At 47.6% G+C, this 17740-nt stretch overlaps 4 protein-coding genes across 4 annotated transcripts; 1 reads left to right on the top strand and 3 right to left on the bottom strand.

Annotated features, from left to right (window-relative positions):
• Positions 1-876: 876 nt before the first annotated feature.
• Positions 877-1521, bottom strand: LOC134584842 (histone H1B-like). Its single transcript, XM_063440660.1, has one exon. It carries the CDS (start codon positions 1519-1521, stop codon positions 877-879), a length of 645 nt encoding a protein of 214 aa, XP_063296730.1.
• A 13231-nt stretch (positions 1522-14752) lies between these two features.
• LOC134584812 (histone H3) lies at positions 14753-15163 on the top strand. The gene has a single exon (XM_063440634.1). The coding sequence runs from the start codon at positions 14753-14755 to the stop codon at positions 15161-15163; it is 411 nt and encodes a 136-aa protein (XP_063296704.1).
• A 730-nt stretch (positions 15164-15893) lies between these two features.
• On the bottom strand, positions 15894-16205 carry LOC134584783 (histone H4). Its single transcript, XM_063440609.1, has one exon. The coding sequence runs from the start codon at positions 16203-16205 to the stop codon at positions 15894-15896; it is 312 nt and encodes a 103-aa protein (XP_063296679.1).
• Positions 16206-17092: 887 nt separating this feature from the next.
• LOC134584841 (histone H1B-like) lies at positions 17093-17740 on the bottom strand. Its single transcript, XM_063440659.1, has one exon. The coding sequence runs from the start codon at positions 17735-17737 to the stop codon at positions 17093-17095; it is 645 nt and encodes a 214-aa protein (XP_063296729.1). The 5' UTR covers positions 17738-17740.

Below are 17740 nucleotides of genomic sequence, written 5' to 3'. Positions count from 1 at the left end.
TTCTTTCTGCACGAACGATATGAGATGCTTTGCAAAGCTCTTCCTTATATACTCCTCGGACGGACCGTATGGGGACCTGCAGCAAAGGAGGCGGGCGTTTTAAACACGCCCCTTCACTTTTTTTTTTCCTCTCAATAATATGCTTAACCCTCTCCTTCCGTGCTCGAAATGGTTCTGGCTTTTAAAACCAAAGCTGTTTATGCTTCAAAAGATTTCACAATCGTGAAGTCTTTTGAAGTATAATCATTTTATCATGTCTTTAGTGTTTCTTTGATAGTCGGCTTAGCTACTGCACAAGGTATCATTTCTTGGGCTTTATCACTCTTTGAATATCGAAATAAGCGCCCGTTTCACACGTGGAGAGAGGACGAGGACAGTCCCTTTTATTATCACCATGTACAAAATCGCAATCCCTAAAATATGTTCTGCTTTATTATCTTACTGAAAAAGGCAATAACATTAAATCTAGTCTGGAAGGACACTGTGTGATATTCTATATATTATATGCGTTTCTCACTAAAACTGGCCTTTCGCAATTTAATGAAGAAACACCCTCAGTATCTTAGAACGGAGGGAATTTCTAAGCCAAAAAAAATAAAAAAAATCAACGCTCAAGTGTAGCACTGGTATACGGGGACTTAGCCACACCGACAAGATACATTCCTGTGTAATCTTTTCGAGCACTAGATGCTGGGATTACAGGATTCATTAGGTTATTCCTGACTTTAGAATGAGGGATGGAGGGGGAACGATATGTGTGACATGACACCAAAACAAACACGTTGCCATCACTGATATATAGCTCTGAAATGAGAATGTGGTGGCTCTTACAAGAGCCTTTGGGGTTTGGAAAATAAAATTAAATGCGAGCAAGGCTTATTTCTTTTTGGGAGCTGCCTTTTTAGCCTTTGCAGGACTCTTTGCGGCTTTGGGTTTGGCTGCCTTTTTGGCAGGGCTCTTCACGGTCTTCTTAGCCGGGCTTTTCACTACCTTCTTGGGCTTGGCGGCTTTGACTTTCTTCGGACTTTTGGTGGCCTTTTTAGCGGAGGCGGCCGGCTTTTTGGCCTTTTTCGGGCTCTTTGCAGCTACCTTCTTAGGTTTGGCTGGAGACTTGGTGGCTTTCTTCGGGGCAGGCTTCTTGACTTTAGCCGGTGCCTTTTTCTTGGTAGCCTTGTCCTTGCTCTCCGCCTGCTTTTTGTTGAGCTTGAAGGAGCCGGAAGCTCCGCTTCCTTTGACCTGGACGAGAGTGCTTTTAGTCACCAAGCCCTTGAGAGCCAGCTTGAGGCGGCTGTTATTCTTTTCCACATCATAACCAGAAGCAGCCAAAGCCTTCTTCAGAGCTGCCAGGGACACCCCGCTGCGCTCTTTAGAAGCGGACACAGCTTTGACAATGAGCTCGGACACGCTAGGACCGGAGGGCTTAGCGGCTTTCTTGACACCGGCTGCTTTCTTGGGCTGCTTCTTCTTGGAGGCGCTTTCTACCGCAGGTGCGGCGGCGGGAGCTGGGGCGGCTTCAGACATGGTCACTATTCTCTATGAAGATCAAGCAATAATACGCGCCCGCAGCAGCCTCCAAATTATACATCTCCAGCTAGCATCTTATTGGCTGATCTAACCACGCTCTGATTGGATACAGTCTTATGACACACCCTCCACTGTCCCTACTCCATCTTTTCACACTCTGCTCTCACACTGTGTTTCCGAATGGATAAAACGAATACATTTAGGTAAAATAAGAGGACGGAGGTCGATGCCATCTATCGTGGAATGTACTAAACTATCTAACCAAGAATTCATTAGCAGCTCCATGGGTCCCGAGGGTTGTCACGATCTAGCAGAGCCGGTGAAAGCTGACACATCTCCTTTGGGATGAGCCTGATGTTCTCCACAAACATTACTGTGATAACTATTAAAAGAATATATTCCAAGGTTTTCTTTCTCACTCTTATGCAAGAAAGGGAAGGGGCCAGTGTTATCAAGGTGGGTTGAAGCTCGTGTCGTAAAGAAACAGAGAAAAGGGATTTTGATCCTCGTTTGTTCAGACAGGTAGCTCAGGTAGGATGTAGTAAGATCATAGCAGAAGAGCTCTTAGTCGTGGCAATTTTTAAATTACATAATTACATAATTGTATGTTATATATCTATGTTTACCCTCTAACAACAACTAAGACCAGTTATATTAAAACACACACACTGTGTTCTCCAGGAAATCCTTTATGAAGCCTGGTGTAGGTCTGGCACAGTAAACAACAGCAATGAGTTCCGCACTCTAGGGACTTTTTTCCAAAACATCAAAAACATTTCAATGCTATTTCAAATCATGATAAAAACATGACAGCAAAAATTGTCCTGATTTTAGCACCAAATTAGGAGCTAACATGTTGATCTGTGTGGCGGACCACCAGGGTATCACCTTCATGGATTCCCTTTCCCGTTGTATTAGCTAGTACAGCTTTCCACAAATACATTTGTCTAAACGTAATGCTGGGAGTCAGTGGCGTACACACGACCCATGGGGCCCCGGTGCTAAAATTGATCCGTGCCCTTCCCCCCGCACTTACTCTGCGCGGGCAACAGATGGCGGCAGGCTCCGGGTTGCAGGGCTGCAGGGCTGCGACCGCGGTATGTACGCAAGTGTATGCAGATACACATACACTTAAAAGACCACTTTAGACACCCAGATCACTTCAGCTCAATGAAGTGGTCTGGGTTCCAGGGCCCTCTAGTTTAACCCTGCAGCTGAATACATAGCAGTTTCAGAGAAACTGCTATGTTTCACTGATGGTTAATCCAGCCTCTAGTGGCTGTGTCACTGACAGCGGCTAGAGGCGCTTCCGCGATTCTCCCTGTGAAAATCACAGTGAGAAGACGCTCGACGTCCATAGGAAAGCATTGAGTAATGCTTTTCTATGGGCGGTTTGAATGCGCGCGCGGCTCTTGCCACGCATGCGCATTGGGAGCTGAGAGGCAGGTCGGGGCGGAGGGATCCCCAGCGCCAAGGGAGTCCGGCGCTGGAGAAAGGTAAGTGCTTAAGGGGTTTAAAACACACACACACTCTCACGAACAGACGCATACACACTAGCTAACAGACACACAAATTTACTGCCAAAGACACACTCAGTGACAGACAGAGACACATACACACTCACTTATAAAACACACACTCTCACTGACAAACACACACTCACTAAGACACCTAAGACTCACTAGACTCACTAACCTAAGACTCACTAGACTCACTAACAGACTCACTAACAGACACACACAAACTAGCACACTCAGTAACAGACACACACACTCACTCACACACAGACACACACACTGACACTCACTAACAGACACACACTCAATAACAGACACACACAACTAAAACACAGTAACACACGCAAACAAAAACTAACACACTCACTGACACTCACTAGCAGACACAGTAACACACACACTGGCACAAAAATGTGCACTAACACACACACACACACACACACTGTAGCACTAACACACATACACACGTTTTTTGTGTGTTTTTTTTCTTCAGATTTAATCCCGCAGCCTCCCTTTCCAGTCCAGTCCAGGGGCTGCCCGGCGGCCGGTCCTGCTGGCTCGTGAGGGAACACTGTCCCCTGAGCGCTCTCTGCCCAGCTCCCTCGCACATTTTTACTGATGCCGGAGCCAGAATATAACTTCATATTCCGGCTGCAGCATAAGTGCGGGGCGCGCAAGGGAGCTGATCAGAGAGCGCTCAGGGGAGAGTGCTCCCTCGCGCGCGCGCGCCCGGTAACACCAGGGCCGGCCTCGGGGGCCCTGATGTGGCCAGCTCCTTGTCCCCCCAGTAGAAGAGTCTGCCCACACTGGCGTACATACCGAGTCGCTAGGTGGCCGGGCCCCCTGGTGGGCCGGGCCCAGTCGCAGCTGCAACCCCTGCGACCGCGGTATGTACGCCAGTGCTGGGAGTAGATCTGGTTTATTCAGGCAAGGCACACAGAATTTATACACAGACCCCCAGCATGGGGTCTCCATTCATGGACACACAATCCTGGACACACTTTGATGGACTGCATGGTACCCTGACTGGGCACCTCTGCCAAGCTTGCTTCCTAGCTATCACTGGGACACCAGTAGTGCTATAGCCCCTACCCGCTGCAGCTTGGCTGGGGTCTATCCAAACTTTCCTAACCTGTAACAGGGTCCTAGTGATTAAGCTCTCTTGCACAGAGTATAGCTGTCTCACCCAAACATGAGCCCAGCAAGAGTGCGGCTTGGAGTGGGCAAAGATGGCCGCCAACACGTGACCAAGTTTGTCCCAGACTCCAGGGATCCCATTGCCCTGGCATTTGAACGCTTTTGGGAGCAATACTGGGAACAAGCTAAACAGAGCCAAACAAGACCCACGGCTGCAACAAGCCCTCCACAGAACGGGGACAAACCACCACAGCCAGGGCGGAAAGCTGGCGCTACACAAGCGGGGAAGCGGAGGAGGAAGCCGCACAAAGCGTCCCGACACAGAGCTGACAAGCGGGTGCACTCATCTCCGTACCCCTTACATGCCTACCAAACAGCGGGGACCGCCAACAGCCTCTAAAGCGGCTCCTACATCGGAGAAATCGGAGACGCAGCGGGCCCACCCGAAGGTAGTCACCCATCATGCAATGCCCAACACCCGATATGACCAGCACCTTGGCACAGACCTGCTGCACTCTCCCAGACGGGGAACAGGCTGAGGGTCGGACCGGCCCTGGGACAGCATGACTGTTGAGAGACGTACTCACAAACTGCTACTACACCCTGGACATTAACTGTCCCTCTTGGCGAACACGAGTACTAGCCCTTATGCATACTGCTGGCCTGTGAGGGTGACTTTATCCCAACACGAGCTTGTTATAGATAGAAGCAGCATTATCTATTTTTTTTTTTTTTTTTTTCGTTTTATTACTCCATGGCACAGATACATCTATGCCGGCTAATTGCATGTCATTACTTAACTTAGCCTGATTACAGCCAGGCTACCAACATGCTTACTAATGTAGAAAGGTACTGCTGGGGATATCTCACCTCTATTAACGTGCTTACCAGGTGGTTTTATAGCTCACCGGTTTAACATTGTAGTCTAACCTGTTTTCAATGTTGTAAATTCTCTGATATATATAGCTGATAACAATCTAACCTGGATAACCTAGTTTAACGCTGTTATTGATAATATTATTAGATATAACTCTTTGTCATGCGATAATAATCCATAAAACTGTGCTATGTTTTAATGCCTAACCAATGTAAATCTATGTATGACGCTCTGCATGCTCTAGCTGTTGTGGCATTGTGTGCTTTATGTGATTTTTCATGCACAAATAAAATAAAGAATTTAAAAAAAAACACGAGCCAAGACTTAGTAAAGGGTGAAGTAGAACTGTGTTATCCAGTGTGTGGTGGCCACTCGGGTAGGGGCAGAAGTCTCCCAGCTACTCTGTGTCCCAGATACCGCACTTCAGCCATACCAATGTGACACTTGTCTGGCTTCAGAGTTAAGCCAGCTGCTCTAATTCGGCCGATAACCTTCCCTACATGGGAAATCTTCCTCCTATGAGTCACAATTGATAGCTATGCTGTCCAGGTACGCACGTGCAAATTCCTGGAAGCCATTGAGGAACCTATCCACCATACGTTGAAAGGTGGCTGGGACATTCTTCATCTAGAACGGCATGACCTGATATTGGAATAGGCCAAGCGGGGTGACGAATGCCGACTTGGGGATAGCCTCCTCGGCCAGGTGAATCTGCTAGTAGCCCTTGCATAGGTCTGTTGTGGCGAGATACTGTCCCCATGCTATATGATGAAATAGTTCCTCCAGGGCATGGGATAAGAGTTGGTAAGAGTCCGATCGTTCAGTCGCCTGTAGTCCACGCAGAAGAGTGTTGTTCCGTCCCGCTTCGGTACTAGGACTACAAGCCAAGTCTGAAGCCTCAATCACTCCTAGTCACAGCATTTACTGTATATCCTTCCGTATCTCTTACCGGACTGCCTCGAGAATGTGGTAGGGGTGGTTGCCTCATAGGTGCTTGTCCTGGGATTTCCACGTTGTGTACAGCCAGGGTGATGTACCCAGGGTCTTGGGAGAAGGTCTTTCGTTTAGCTTTCAATAATTTGTGGGCCTGAACTATTTCTTTATCAGTCAGTTTGTCTCCTAGTTTGACTTGAGCGATAAGGTCAACTTGGGAGTCTCCCTCTAGCAAGTCAGGTAATGCGAGGCTGTCTAGATCCTCAGAAGCTGGGGCGCACACTGCAGTTACATTGTCCTTCCTTTTTTTGTACTCTTTAAGCATATTAACGTGGAAGGAGCAGTTTACTCTCTCATCTGCACAGCTGGCTACCACATAGGTGGTATTGCAGATATGCTCCACCACCTTGTAGGGACCCTGCCATGCCGCCTGTAATTAATCATGTCAGACCGGTTTAATCTTTTGTCCAACACGGAAACTACGCAGTCGGGTACCCCGGTCATACCATACTTTCTGTCACCCCTTGTCAGCTTGGAGGTTCTCTTTTACCAACTTAGCCAACTGTTCCATGTGGTCACAGAGTTTTAGCACATTCCCCCATCCCAATGCACTGTGATGAGGTCCTCGTAATCTTCTCCCATATAATAGTCCAAAGCAGTTCCTGCGGCACCTCCCAATATGCACATAAGAAGTGCGGTAGGAGTCGCTCCCAGTCTCGGCAAGCAGTGTTCTGTTGAACCGCTCGCAGATATATATATATATATATATATATATATATTTTTTTATTTTTTTTCTGCCGGTTATAAGGAGAACTCAGAATGGATTTTACTGAGACTACCTAGAAATCCCAAAGCTGACCTAAAACGGATCAAGCAGTGTCTGTTCGGCTTTTTTTCCTTTTTCCTTTTTTTTTTAGAAATTGTTTATTTTAAAATTCTTGCAAATGTAACAATTGATACTTCAAAAATGTGTATAACATTGCTGCTTTAGTCATAATGTCTAGTACAAAGTTCACATTCAGTAACAGAAATACTTGTAGTCGACATAGAGGGGAAGTGAAGACCAAAAATAATAAGGGTGTTGATATTCAAATAGATTCGCTGGTAGTTCAAGGTCTCATATTATCTCCAGCTGGGTGTCACTATCGGTCTGTTTGACTGGTGTTCATGAAGTTACACTAGGGTTCCCAGGAGGTCATGTATATTTTTTTTTTTCCAGTGGAGGGTGATAAGCAGATTTGCTGCTTTGAGCAGATGTATGTCTAGGGTCCTAGTGTCCCTTGGTATGGAGGGAGGCAATATAAGATATAGGAGTGTTTAAGGTGGGTAGGGTATGGTGGTTCCCGTTATGAGGTGTATGAGACTGGAGATCCGTGACCAGAACTTTTGGTTCACCGTGCATGACCACCAGATGTGAGCCGTGTCCCCAATGGCCTCTAGTCATCTACAGCAGTTATTGGACGTGCCTGGGAATGCCCGTTTGAGTTTGGATGGGGTGTAGTGCCATCTAGCTATCTTCTTATAGTTACTTTCTTGTGTCGCTAAGCTGGTGGATGATTTTTGTGTCAGGAGGAATATTTGCTTCCAGTCATTATCTGCGAAAGATAAGTGCAGTTCTTGTTCCCAGTGTTTTTTGTAGAGTAGGTTGATTGGTTGGCTAGTGTCCTGTAGTAGGCATATGTGGTTTTGACCTGTTTCTTTTTGAGTGTGCATTGGGTGCACGTAAGTTCGAATTTGGTCAGTGCTCGGTGACCTTGTTGGGGGTATTTGTTGGTCCGCAAAAAGTGAATGAGTTGATCGTAGAGAAATTTTTGAAGGGTCGTGGGAGTTCCCTGCGGGTGTAGGGACGACAGGGGCCTAACTCCCTCATTGTCAAGGAGGTCTCGTGAAGGTAGGTATGCTGTGGTATGATATTATCTGTATGCCGCTCCCGATTCACCAGGCTTGAAGAGCGGATTGTGAGTCAGTGGATATAGCGGTGATGGGTATGGTGATATGTCCGCCGCCAATGACTCATGTGTGACCACATTCTCAGTGTCGGAGTAATGGTCGGGTGTTGTTTGTGCATAAGGAAGGATTGGCCAGAGTTGTGCCATGGTATTGTGTGTATGGGGACACGGAAGATGTTATTCTCTACATCTACCCATTGTTTGGTCGTTTTCTTGCCTGTCCAGTCATAAATCCTGGCCAATAGTACTGCACTGTGGTATCGTTCCACATCTGGCAGCCCCAGACCCCCCTCCGTCTTTGATCTTGTGAGCAGCTGATAGGCTAGCCTGGGGCGTTTGTGGGACCAAATAAATGTCGTAAATAGTTTTTGTATGGCAGCAAAGAAGGTTGTGGGTAGAGTGATCGGGAGAACTTGCAGCAAGTATAATATTCTTGGGAGAATACTAATTTTCAGGATATTTATCCTGCAAAACCAGCTGAACTGCAAAGTGTGCCATTTAGTAAGATCTTTAGTTCTAGCTTGGATTAGCAGGGGGGTGGGGGGTGGTTTCATATAGTCGTGAGATAACGGATGGTAGTGCTACCCCCAGATATGTTATATGCTCTGTTCCCCAGGAGAATGGGAAGTTTGATTGTAGATGTGTTTTGGTCGAGTTTAGTACTTTCAGTGGGAGGAGTTCACATTTACCTAGAGTGGCATGAAAGGTGAACACTTTGCTATAGAGAGACATCTCCTCCAGTATATGAGGGAGTGAGGAGCTGGGTTCGGAGACCGTGAATAGCATGTCATCTGCAAATGCTGATATTTTGTGTTCTGCCCATCCAAATTTGAAACCCTTGATGTTAGGATTTTCTCTAACTCCCTGGAGGAATGGCTCCAGGACCAGGACGAAACAAAGAGGGGTGCTATTGGAGATGGGTACTGGGAGTGAGAGTTGGCCGTTCACGAGTAGCCTAGCCGTTGGTCTGGAGTATATAGCTCCCATCCACCTTAGCCAGTTTGGGCCAAAGCCCATCTGTTCCAGGGTGGCAAGCATCAGGGACCAGTCCACCCTGTTGAAAGCCTTTTCGGCATCTCTGGAGAGTAACAGTGTCTGGGTGTTTGTGTGTTCAGAGTGATGCATGAGATTAATGAGTTTGGTGATATTATTTTTTAGCTTCTCGGCCTTGTATAAATCCAGCCTGGCCTGGGTGAATTAGCTCTGGGAGCTTGAGGCGTAGGCGGTTAGCTAGTGTTTTAGTGAACATTTTTTAAATCAATATTTTTAAGTGAGATAGGCCAATAACTCCCACATTGGGTCAAATCTTTACCTGGTTTGGGTAGAGTGCAATAGTGGCTTCCGATGCCTGTGGGGGTATGGAATTGTCTTTAAGTAGGGAGTTGAGTGCGTCTAGGAGTGGGGGTATGAGCTGGATGGAAAAGCTCTTGTAGTATTTGGCCGTGAAGACATCTGGGCCCGGGCTCTTTCCTAGTGGGAGGGAGTGTATCACTACTTCTAACTCCTCTTTAGTTGTGGGAGAGTCAAGTCTTTGTTGTACGTTGGGTGGGATTGTCTTGGCGATCCTTTGTTTGAGGAAGGCTCTTATGTCAGTAACATCTGGGGGGAGAGTCCCTCAAGTTGTAAAGTTTGTGGTAAAACTCCTGGAAGGCTAGCATGATGTCCGCCATCAGATTTGACTTGGTCCCTTGTGGAGTCTGTATGGATGAGATAAATGTGGTTTGTCTTTGTGTTTTTAGAGCTTGCGCTGATAGTCGTCCCCCTTTGCCCCCTTGGGTATAGTACCGGTGTCTGGTAAGAAGAAGACTTTTCTTGATTTGTGTTCCATTAAGGGTGGCTAGCTCTGAGCGTTTATCCAAAAGTGTTTTATATGTGGTGAGGTCTAGGTTGTTTTTGTCTGTGGATTCAAGTGTTTCAACAAACAACCGGGCACCTATTTTAACTAGCAAATTGTCCGGCAGAGGCATATCGAGCAGTATCAGAAATGCATCTATACGAGAAGGTCAAGGAGAAATGAATGGTTCAATACAATATAACCCCGGAAACCTACCGGACAAACAAACAAACTAGAGGATTACGTTAAGGGCACAAAGACTACTATACCAAATGGGCATTTTGAAGCTCAGCCATGATATTCCCCTTGCAGGGCAATTAGGCATTTGGAAAGCGAATCATCGGATCATACAGGGATATAGCCAAACCTTTGATATGTGTCAGCGAGTAGAGAAAAAAGGTGAATACCCGAAAGCTAAATAAAAATCCGTACCCAGGGGGCGGAGCCTGACCGCCAAGCAGTACAGACGTGGGCACCACGAGCTCTCGCCTGACGGGCCAAATTTGGGTCAAACTCAACGGCTACACTGACCGCAGACTCACCGGGTTGTGCTACCCATGCTGGGAATGCACTGCGGAACCGAAGGACACCCCTCTGAAACCCGTCGAGGCAGGGAAACCGAAACGCCGAGTGCGGCCTACTAAAGTTGGAGCCGGGGAGAGACGGCCGCTCACCCCGACGCCAGACACACCAAGCGTCTCTACAGGTCTCCTACCCCCCCCCCCCCCCTCTGGACCGGTGGGGGTTATCCCGGTCCCCACTGGGGGAACAGACTGTGGCATCAATCACCACCCCAGCTATCTGAACGCAGCAGGCGACACGAGGCACTCCAACCTCACGGTGGTAGAGGTTGAACGGTGGTAGAGTGCCTGAGGGAGAGACGGGGTGACACAGTAAGGGAGCGGGTTGCACAGTGGTGTGAAAGTGAGGGAGGGGATTGCAACTGGTGGCCCCTGGTGTCTTTGATCCCTGGTGCTCCAGTAAGCTCTCTCTACAATTTGCCCTGAGAGACTGCACAGTCTGCAACTCCACCAGGTGTGAGCTGCAGATTGTGCAGTGCCTCACAATATCCAGAAAACAGAGCATTGAAGTGGTATCCCGCGGCGACGGTCTGATTGGCCAGAGATCGCGAGACACTGCATAGTCAGCGGAGCTGCAGACTGTGCTGGCTTTCTGCTTCTCAGGACAGAGTGGAGGGACCTCGCAACCAGCAGCATACCGGGCAAGGTGTGGGGTCCTTGTACCTGACACAGTATGCCTGCCCGATGGCGAGTTAGGCCTTAGGCAGCCGCCTAAATCGCTGCTCAGTGCCGACTGCGGTCTCTCTCCCTCCAGTGCAGCATTTTCTATTTGAAGCTGGGAGGTAATGATAGTCAGTCACTTCCCAGCATCTCATGCTACAGGGATTCCGTTGGGCAATTAAACAGTGCTTACCGAGTCCCTCTGCAGCAATGCCCATCAGGTTTCTTTAAGTGTATGGGCTACCCAATGGGCAAATCACTACAGAACTCCAGTTTTGTTCTCGCTGGACCATAGGTTCCTGCAGAAAACCAATTGGAAAACGCTGTTTGAGTGTATACAGGCACATCTGGTGAGAAAGTGTATAATGTGTTGGCGCAATAAACAGGAAAAAAAGGCAAGTTACAAAAAAAATAAAATGCTTATGTCTTTAAGATCAAAACAGGCTTATCAGATTGTCTTTAATAAGCTCAACATGTCTGCAGACACTGAAATCATCATGCTGATATTTAGATGAAGCCTCCATGGTCTAAATTGTTCTTTACTGGCAAACACCAAATCAAAAAAAAAAAAAAAAAAAAAGGAGGATTTCCATGTATCCAAAAAGTAATGAACAATCGTATGTGGACTAATGTAGATACTTTCTAAGGACAGGTATCTAATTCAGTCGGGGGTTGGCTGAACAAATGGATACAACTAAACCTTTAATAAGAATAAAGCTAAAGGGGTGGGATACCCCAAAAGAAGTCACCAATATCAAGACTTACACAAAATAAAGACAATTACAAAAATAAATCCGTACATATCCAATGTGCAATAAAGGGAAAAGCCTGCTAAATGTTCCAAAGTAAGCCTGCGCACATTCCCCATAACTAGTGGAAATGATAGAAAATAGGGTAGGTAGGCTAGATATTGCACACTAGCTGTTTTGAGGTATATATGTCAAAAAGACCTTTTAAAGTCTAGTAAAATACTAGCGTGAGCAAAAAGACGATAGAACCACATACTAGGCTTCCATGAGTTGCAACATAGTAATAGACAGTATCAGGATGAAGTGAAACATTGTTTCAATAGGCTATAACAAAAGAGAAAGAAACGGATACACTTATCGAGTGAAATCCCTGGCCATGTAGCCATTTGGTAAAGTATTAGGTATAAGATCTCCTACAGTAGCAGCTTTTATAATATCCCTAATGCGACTTCAAGCGCTACCCTGAATAAGAAGCCTGTCCCTAATCTACAGTTACTAGATATACAGCCGCCCAACGAATATCTTCTAAGATCAAGTCCGGTATCTAGGTAGACTTGAAAGTAATAGAGCGGAGCAAACTGAGCATTAGGTGGCTAAATCAGCATGTGAGTGATACAAGTGTCTAAAATGTGCAAACACGAGCAGCTCGAGATCTTCAGAGTTACAGGACAGCATGGAAAGGGTTAAGTGAAAGGAAAGCTACACGTTTGCGTGAGCTTGTGGTGGGCAGCAAGTAAGCTGTAGAGTTGATGCATGGGTGTGATGCCAGCTCTGAGAGAGACAGTGTGGGTGGCTCTTAAAAGAGCCTTTGTGTTAGCGGGTGGTCAGGGAGGCGGACATTTACTTGGCGCTGGTGTACTTTGTGACAGCCTTGGTGCCCTCAGACACGGCGTGCTTTGCCAGCTCTCCGGGTAGTAGCAGGCGCACGGCAGTCTGGATCTCCCGGGAGGTGATGGTGGAGCGCTTGTTGTAGTGAGCCAGGCGAGAAGCTTCTCCTGCGATGCGCTCAAAGATATCATTGACAAAGGAGTTCATGATCCCCATTGCCTTGGAGGAGATGCCGGTGTCGGGATGGACCTGCTTCAGCACCTTGTACACGTAGATGGCATAGCTCTCCTTCCTGCTCTTTCTACGCTTCTTGCCATCTTTCTTCTGAGTCTTGGTGACGGCTTTTTTGGAGCATTTCTTGGGGGCTGGTGCGGACTTTGCTGGATCAGGCATGATTAACGCTGTTAGCTCGCGAGCGAATAGCAAGCTGCTTGCTCCGGCGGTTCTATTTATAGGCGGACCATGTAAATGAGGCCCTTCCGCTTCCCTTCCTGCGATTGGTTGCTAAAGTCAGATGACGTAAGGAAGCGGCTGTTTAACACTAGCTCCAGCAATAGATTGGTTCCCTGTATAACGTGTCTCTAATTGGCTGCTTGTAAAGTCATCCAATCACAGAGCACAGTGTGTTTATAAATAGCTTGTGGTAGGGGAGGAGTTTTCATCTTCTTGCATTCAATCAAGAACAAACATGTCTGGCCGCGGAAAGCAAGGTGGAAAGACCCGTGCAAAGGCGAAGACTCGCTCATCCCGAGCGGGACTTCAGTTCCCAGTCGGCAGAGTCCACCGTTTGCTGAGGAAGGGCAATTATGCAGAGCGTGTGGGAGCCGGTGCCCCCGTCTATCTGGCTGCAGTGCTGGAGTACCTGACCGCTGAGATTCTGGAGCTGGCAGGGAATGCCGCTAGAGACAACAAAAAGACCCGCATCATTCCCCGCCATCTCCAGCTCGCTGTCCGTAACGATGAAGAGCTCAACAAACTGCTGGGAGGAGTGACTATCGCCCAGGGAGGTGTCCTGCCTAACATCCAGGCTGTGCTGCTGCCCAAGAAGACCGAGAGCCACAAGCCCAAGAGCAAGTAAAGCGGACAGCTGCTGCACCTGCCTCCCTCACCTACCAAACACAAAGGCTCTTTTAAGAGCCACCCACGTTCTCCACAAAGAGCCGATTAATTGTTCTGCTGCGCGCAAACCGTTCCCTGTATCTACACACACACCACGCTGGCAGCTCATAAGCAAGCTAAAATATTAGGGCGCTTCTGTCACAGCACTGACTGAGTCCCATTTGCAGTCCATATCCTGTCCAACATTCCAGCTATAGAACTAGTTAAAATCAATGGCTGCCATGCATGTCTATGATAAACGCAGCAGCAAATCAATACCAATTGGGGCAAGTGTATATAGTGTACAGGTCCTCTTTTGTTAAGCGGGGCATCTCTACATGTCGCTCACTCTCAGGATTCCCCCCTCTCCCGCTGTCTGGAGGACATGCCGGGTGAAACCTACTATGAGCGTTCAAATCCTAGCGGCGCTACAGCTCTGTTGTCTGTGCTGCTGGATGAGTTAACGCAGCCTTAATAGCCTGGCCTCTCGGCTGAAAACATTGTTTCAATAAGTGGATGCTTTGTAACATTTCCTGCTGCTCTGTCTCCTGGAGCTCATTTGTATGGCTACTGAGCGTCCTGTGAGTGAAAGTCCTTTATCAGACGTGGCTTCTATCCCATCGAAAGAAGCGGCCTTTCTGCATGTGTAAGAGGTCAATGTCCCATGCACCCCTCCCCCTCGATAAAGCCTATACAGCTATTAATAAGTATGTTGGGAGGAATACGTCCATTACTGCCCACTGCCATTCCTTTCAACTAGTAGCGTCTATAATAAATGCTGTCAGGACAGGAAGGGTCACTAAAGGCTTAGATCCCTTCTTTGGGCGCGTGGTCTCAATAGATGGAGGAGGGGGGAGGGGATGAAGCAGTTGATTTGAGCGGGCATTTTGAATGTGGGGGAGGGGATGAGAAGCAGTTGATTTGAGCGGGTATTTTGAAATGGTTTACTATTTGTTTTCAGCCAATCAGAACATACCACCCACTTGATGAACCAATGAAAACGCCGTATCGGCTATAAAGCCCAGGCTACAGCGAGCAGCGTTCATTCCCTTTCGTTTTGCTACAATGGCCAGAACTAAGCAGACAGCCCGTAAGTCGACCGGAGGCAAGGCTCCCCGCAAGCAGCTAGCCACCAAAGCTGCTAGAAAGAGCGCCCCAGCTACCGGGGGAGTGAAAAAGCCTCACCGTTACCGTCCAGGAACTGTGGCTCTCAGGGAGATCCGCCGTTATCAGAAGTCCACCGAGCTGCTCATCCGCAAGCTGCCCTTCCAGCGCCTTGTCCGTGAGATCGCTCAGGATTTCAAGACTGATCTGCGCTTCCAGAGCTCTGCTGTCATGGCTCTGCAAGAGGCTAGCGAGGCTTACCTGGTTGGTCTTTTTGAGGATACCAACTTGTGCGCCATCCACGCTAAGAGGGTCACAATCATGCCCAAAGACATCCAGCTGGCTCGTAGGATCCGAGGCGAACGTGCTTAAGTTGAAACCTGCTAACACAAAACACAAAGGCTCTTTTAAGAGCCACCAAATCTGCACTCGAACGAGCTCCAACACATTCATAAAAACGTGTCTTTTAGCCTGTGACTTTGAGCGGGCTAGCTACGGAGCCCACACACTACAATGCTCAAATGTCCCCACATATCCCATTTTCACGTCAGGCAACGATGTAGCCATCATCTCTGCTGGTCTATTTCACTGGCGATTTTACAATAACTTCACTATTTAGAATCCATCGTGTGGAGAGGCAGCAGGAAAAAGACTACTTTTTCGCTTAGAGGAGAATACATAGTTAACACAGGAGTGCATATGCAAAGCTAGTAACAATGTTTCTATTTAAGTGGCTGCAAGCATGTATTAAATGTAGGCAACAGTAACAATACACCAAAACCAGAGCTTTCTTGACAGTGTGTGTGTACGTACTTGCTCATATTTTTTTACATCCCCTACCATTAACAGAAGGCGGCTCCAAATCCTCCGATGGTTCAAAAATGCGGTCTACAAATACAGTGTTTAGCAACCTTTCCCGTCTAGATGTTTGGGAGCAGCCTCTACTACTATCTCCTTCTCGGTGTATCTATGTAGATAGCAGGCAATTTATCAGGTGTGGAAGGGGTTAAAGTGATTAGGTTCAGTCTTTTAGTGAAAAAGTGGGTGGCCCTGAAAAGGGCCTTTGGGTTAATGGGGTGTGCGGTAAAGTCAAGCCCGAGTTTTAACCTCCGAAGCCATAGAGAGTGCGGCCCTGGCGCTTAAGAGCATAAACTACGTCCATGGCGGTGACAGTCTTCCTCTTGGCATGCTCGGTGTAAGTGACGGCGTCCCGGATGACGTTCTCCAGGAATACCTTCAGCACCCCGCGAGTCTCCTCATAGATGAGGCCGGAAATACGCTTCACGCCTCCCCTGCGAGCAAGGCGACGAATTGCAGGCTTGGTAATGCCCTGGATGTTGTCACGAAGAACCTTCCTGTGACGCTTAGCGCCACCTTTTCCGAGACCCTTTCCTCCTTTGCCTCTGCCAGACATGGTTCTGCTCTTCTTTCTGCACGAACGATATGAGATGCTTTGCAAAGCTCTTCCTTATATACTCCTCGGACGGACCGTATGGGGACCTGCAGCAAAGGAGGCGGGCGTTTTAAACACGCCCCTTCACTTTTTTTTTTCCTCTCAATAATATGCTTAACCCTCTCCTTCCGTGCTCGAAATGGTTCTGGCTTTTAAAACCAAAGCTGTTTATGCTTCAAAAGATTTCACAATCGTGAAGTCTTTTGAAGTATAATCATTTTATCATGTCTTTAGTGTTTCTTTGATAGTCGGCTTAGCTACTGCACAAGGTATCATTTCTTGGGCTTTATCACTCTTTGAATATCGAAATAAGCGCCCGTTTCACACGTGGAGAGAGGACGAGGACAGTCCCTTTTATTATCACCATGTACAAAATCGCAATCCCTAAAATATGTTCTGCTTTATTATCTTACTGAAAAAGGCAATAACATTAAATCTAGTCTGGAAGGACACTGTGTGATATTCTATATATTATATGCGTTTCTCACTAAAACTGGCCTTTCGCAATTTAATGAAGAAACACCCTCAGTATCTTAGAACGGAGGGAATTTCTAAGCCAAAAAAAAATAAAAAAAATCAACGCTCAAGTGTAGCACTGGTATACGGGGACTTAGCCACACCGACAAGATACATTCCTGTGTAATCTTTTCGAGCACTAGATGCTGGGATTACAGGATTCATTAGGTTATTCCTGACTTTAGAATGAGGGATGGAGGGGGAACGATATGTGTGACATGACACCAAAACAAACACGTTGCCATCACTGATATATAGCTCTGAAATGAGAATGTGGTGGCTCTTACAAGAGCCTTTGGGGTTTGGAAAATAAAATTAAATGCGAGCAAGGCTTATTTCTTTTTGGGAGCTGCCTTTTTAGCCTTTGCAGGACTCTTTGCGGCTTTGGGTTTGGCTGCCTTTTTGGCAGGGCTCTTCACGGTCTTCTTAGCCGGGCTTTTCACTACCTTCTTGGGCTTGGCGGCTTTGACTTTCTTCGGACTTTTGGTGGCCTTTTTAGCGGAGGCGGCCGGCTTTTTGGCCTTTTTCGGGCTCTTTGCAGCTACCTTCTTAGGTTTGGCTGGAGACTTGGTGGCTTTCTTCGGGGCAGGCTTCTTGACTTTAGCCGGTGCCTTTTTCTTGGTAGCCTTGTCCTTGCTCTCCGCCTGCTTTTTGTTGAGCTTGAAGGAGCCGGAAGCTCCGCTTCCTTTGACCTGGACGAGAGTGCTTTTAGTCACCAAGCCCTTGAGAGCCAGCTTGAGGCGGCTGTTATTCTTTTCCACATCATAACCAGAAGCAGCCAAAGCCTTCTTCAGAGCTGCCAGGGACACCCCGCTGCGCTCTTTAGAAGCGGACACAGCTTTGACAATGAGCTCGGACACGCTAGGACCGGAGGGCTTAGCGGCTTTCTTGACACCGGCTGCTTTCTTGGGCTGCTTCTTCTTGGAGGCGCTTTCTACCGCAGGTGCGGCGGCGGGAGCTGGGGCGGCTTCAGACATGGT

Source organism: Pelobates fuscus, unplaced genomic scaffold (genome assembly GCF_036172605.1).
Source record: "Pelobates fuscus isolate aPelFus1 unplaced genomic scaffold, aPelFus1.pri scaffold_24, whole genome shotgun sequence".
Taxonomy (NCBI): Eukaryota; Metazoa; Chordata; class Amphibia; order Anura; family Pelobatidae; genus Pelobates; species Pelobates fuscus.
This window is presented reverse-complemented; position numbering and strand designations above follow the sequence as displayed.

Bases quoted from the DNA above. Each gene is read 5' to 3' on its own strand.
- LOC134584842 (XM_063440660.1), bottom strand. From the start codon at position 1,521: ATGTCTGAAGCCGCCCCAGCTCCCGCCGCCGCACCTGCGGTAGAAAGC.
- LOC134584812 (XM_063440634.1), top strand. From the start codon at position 14,753: ATGGCCAGAACTAAGCAGACAGCCCGTAAGTCGACCGGAGGCAAGGCT.
- LOC134584783 (XM_063440609.1), bottom strand. From the start codon at position 16,205: ATGTCTGGCAGAGGCAAAGGAGGAAAGGGTCTCGGAAAAGGTGGCGCT.
- LOC134584841 (XM_063440659.1), bottom strand. From the start codon at position 17,737: ATGTCTGAAGCCGCCCCAGCTCCCGCCGCCGCACCTGCGGTAGAAAGC.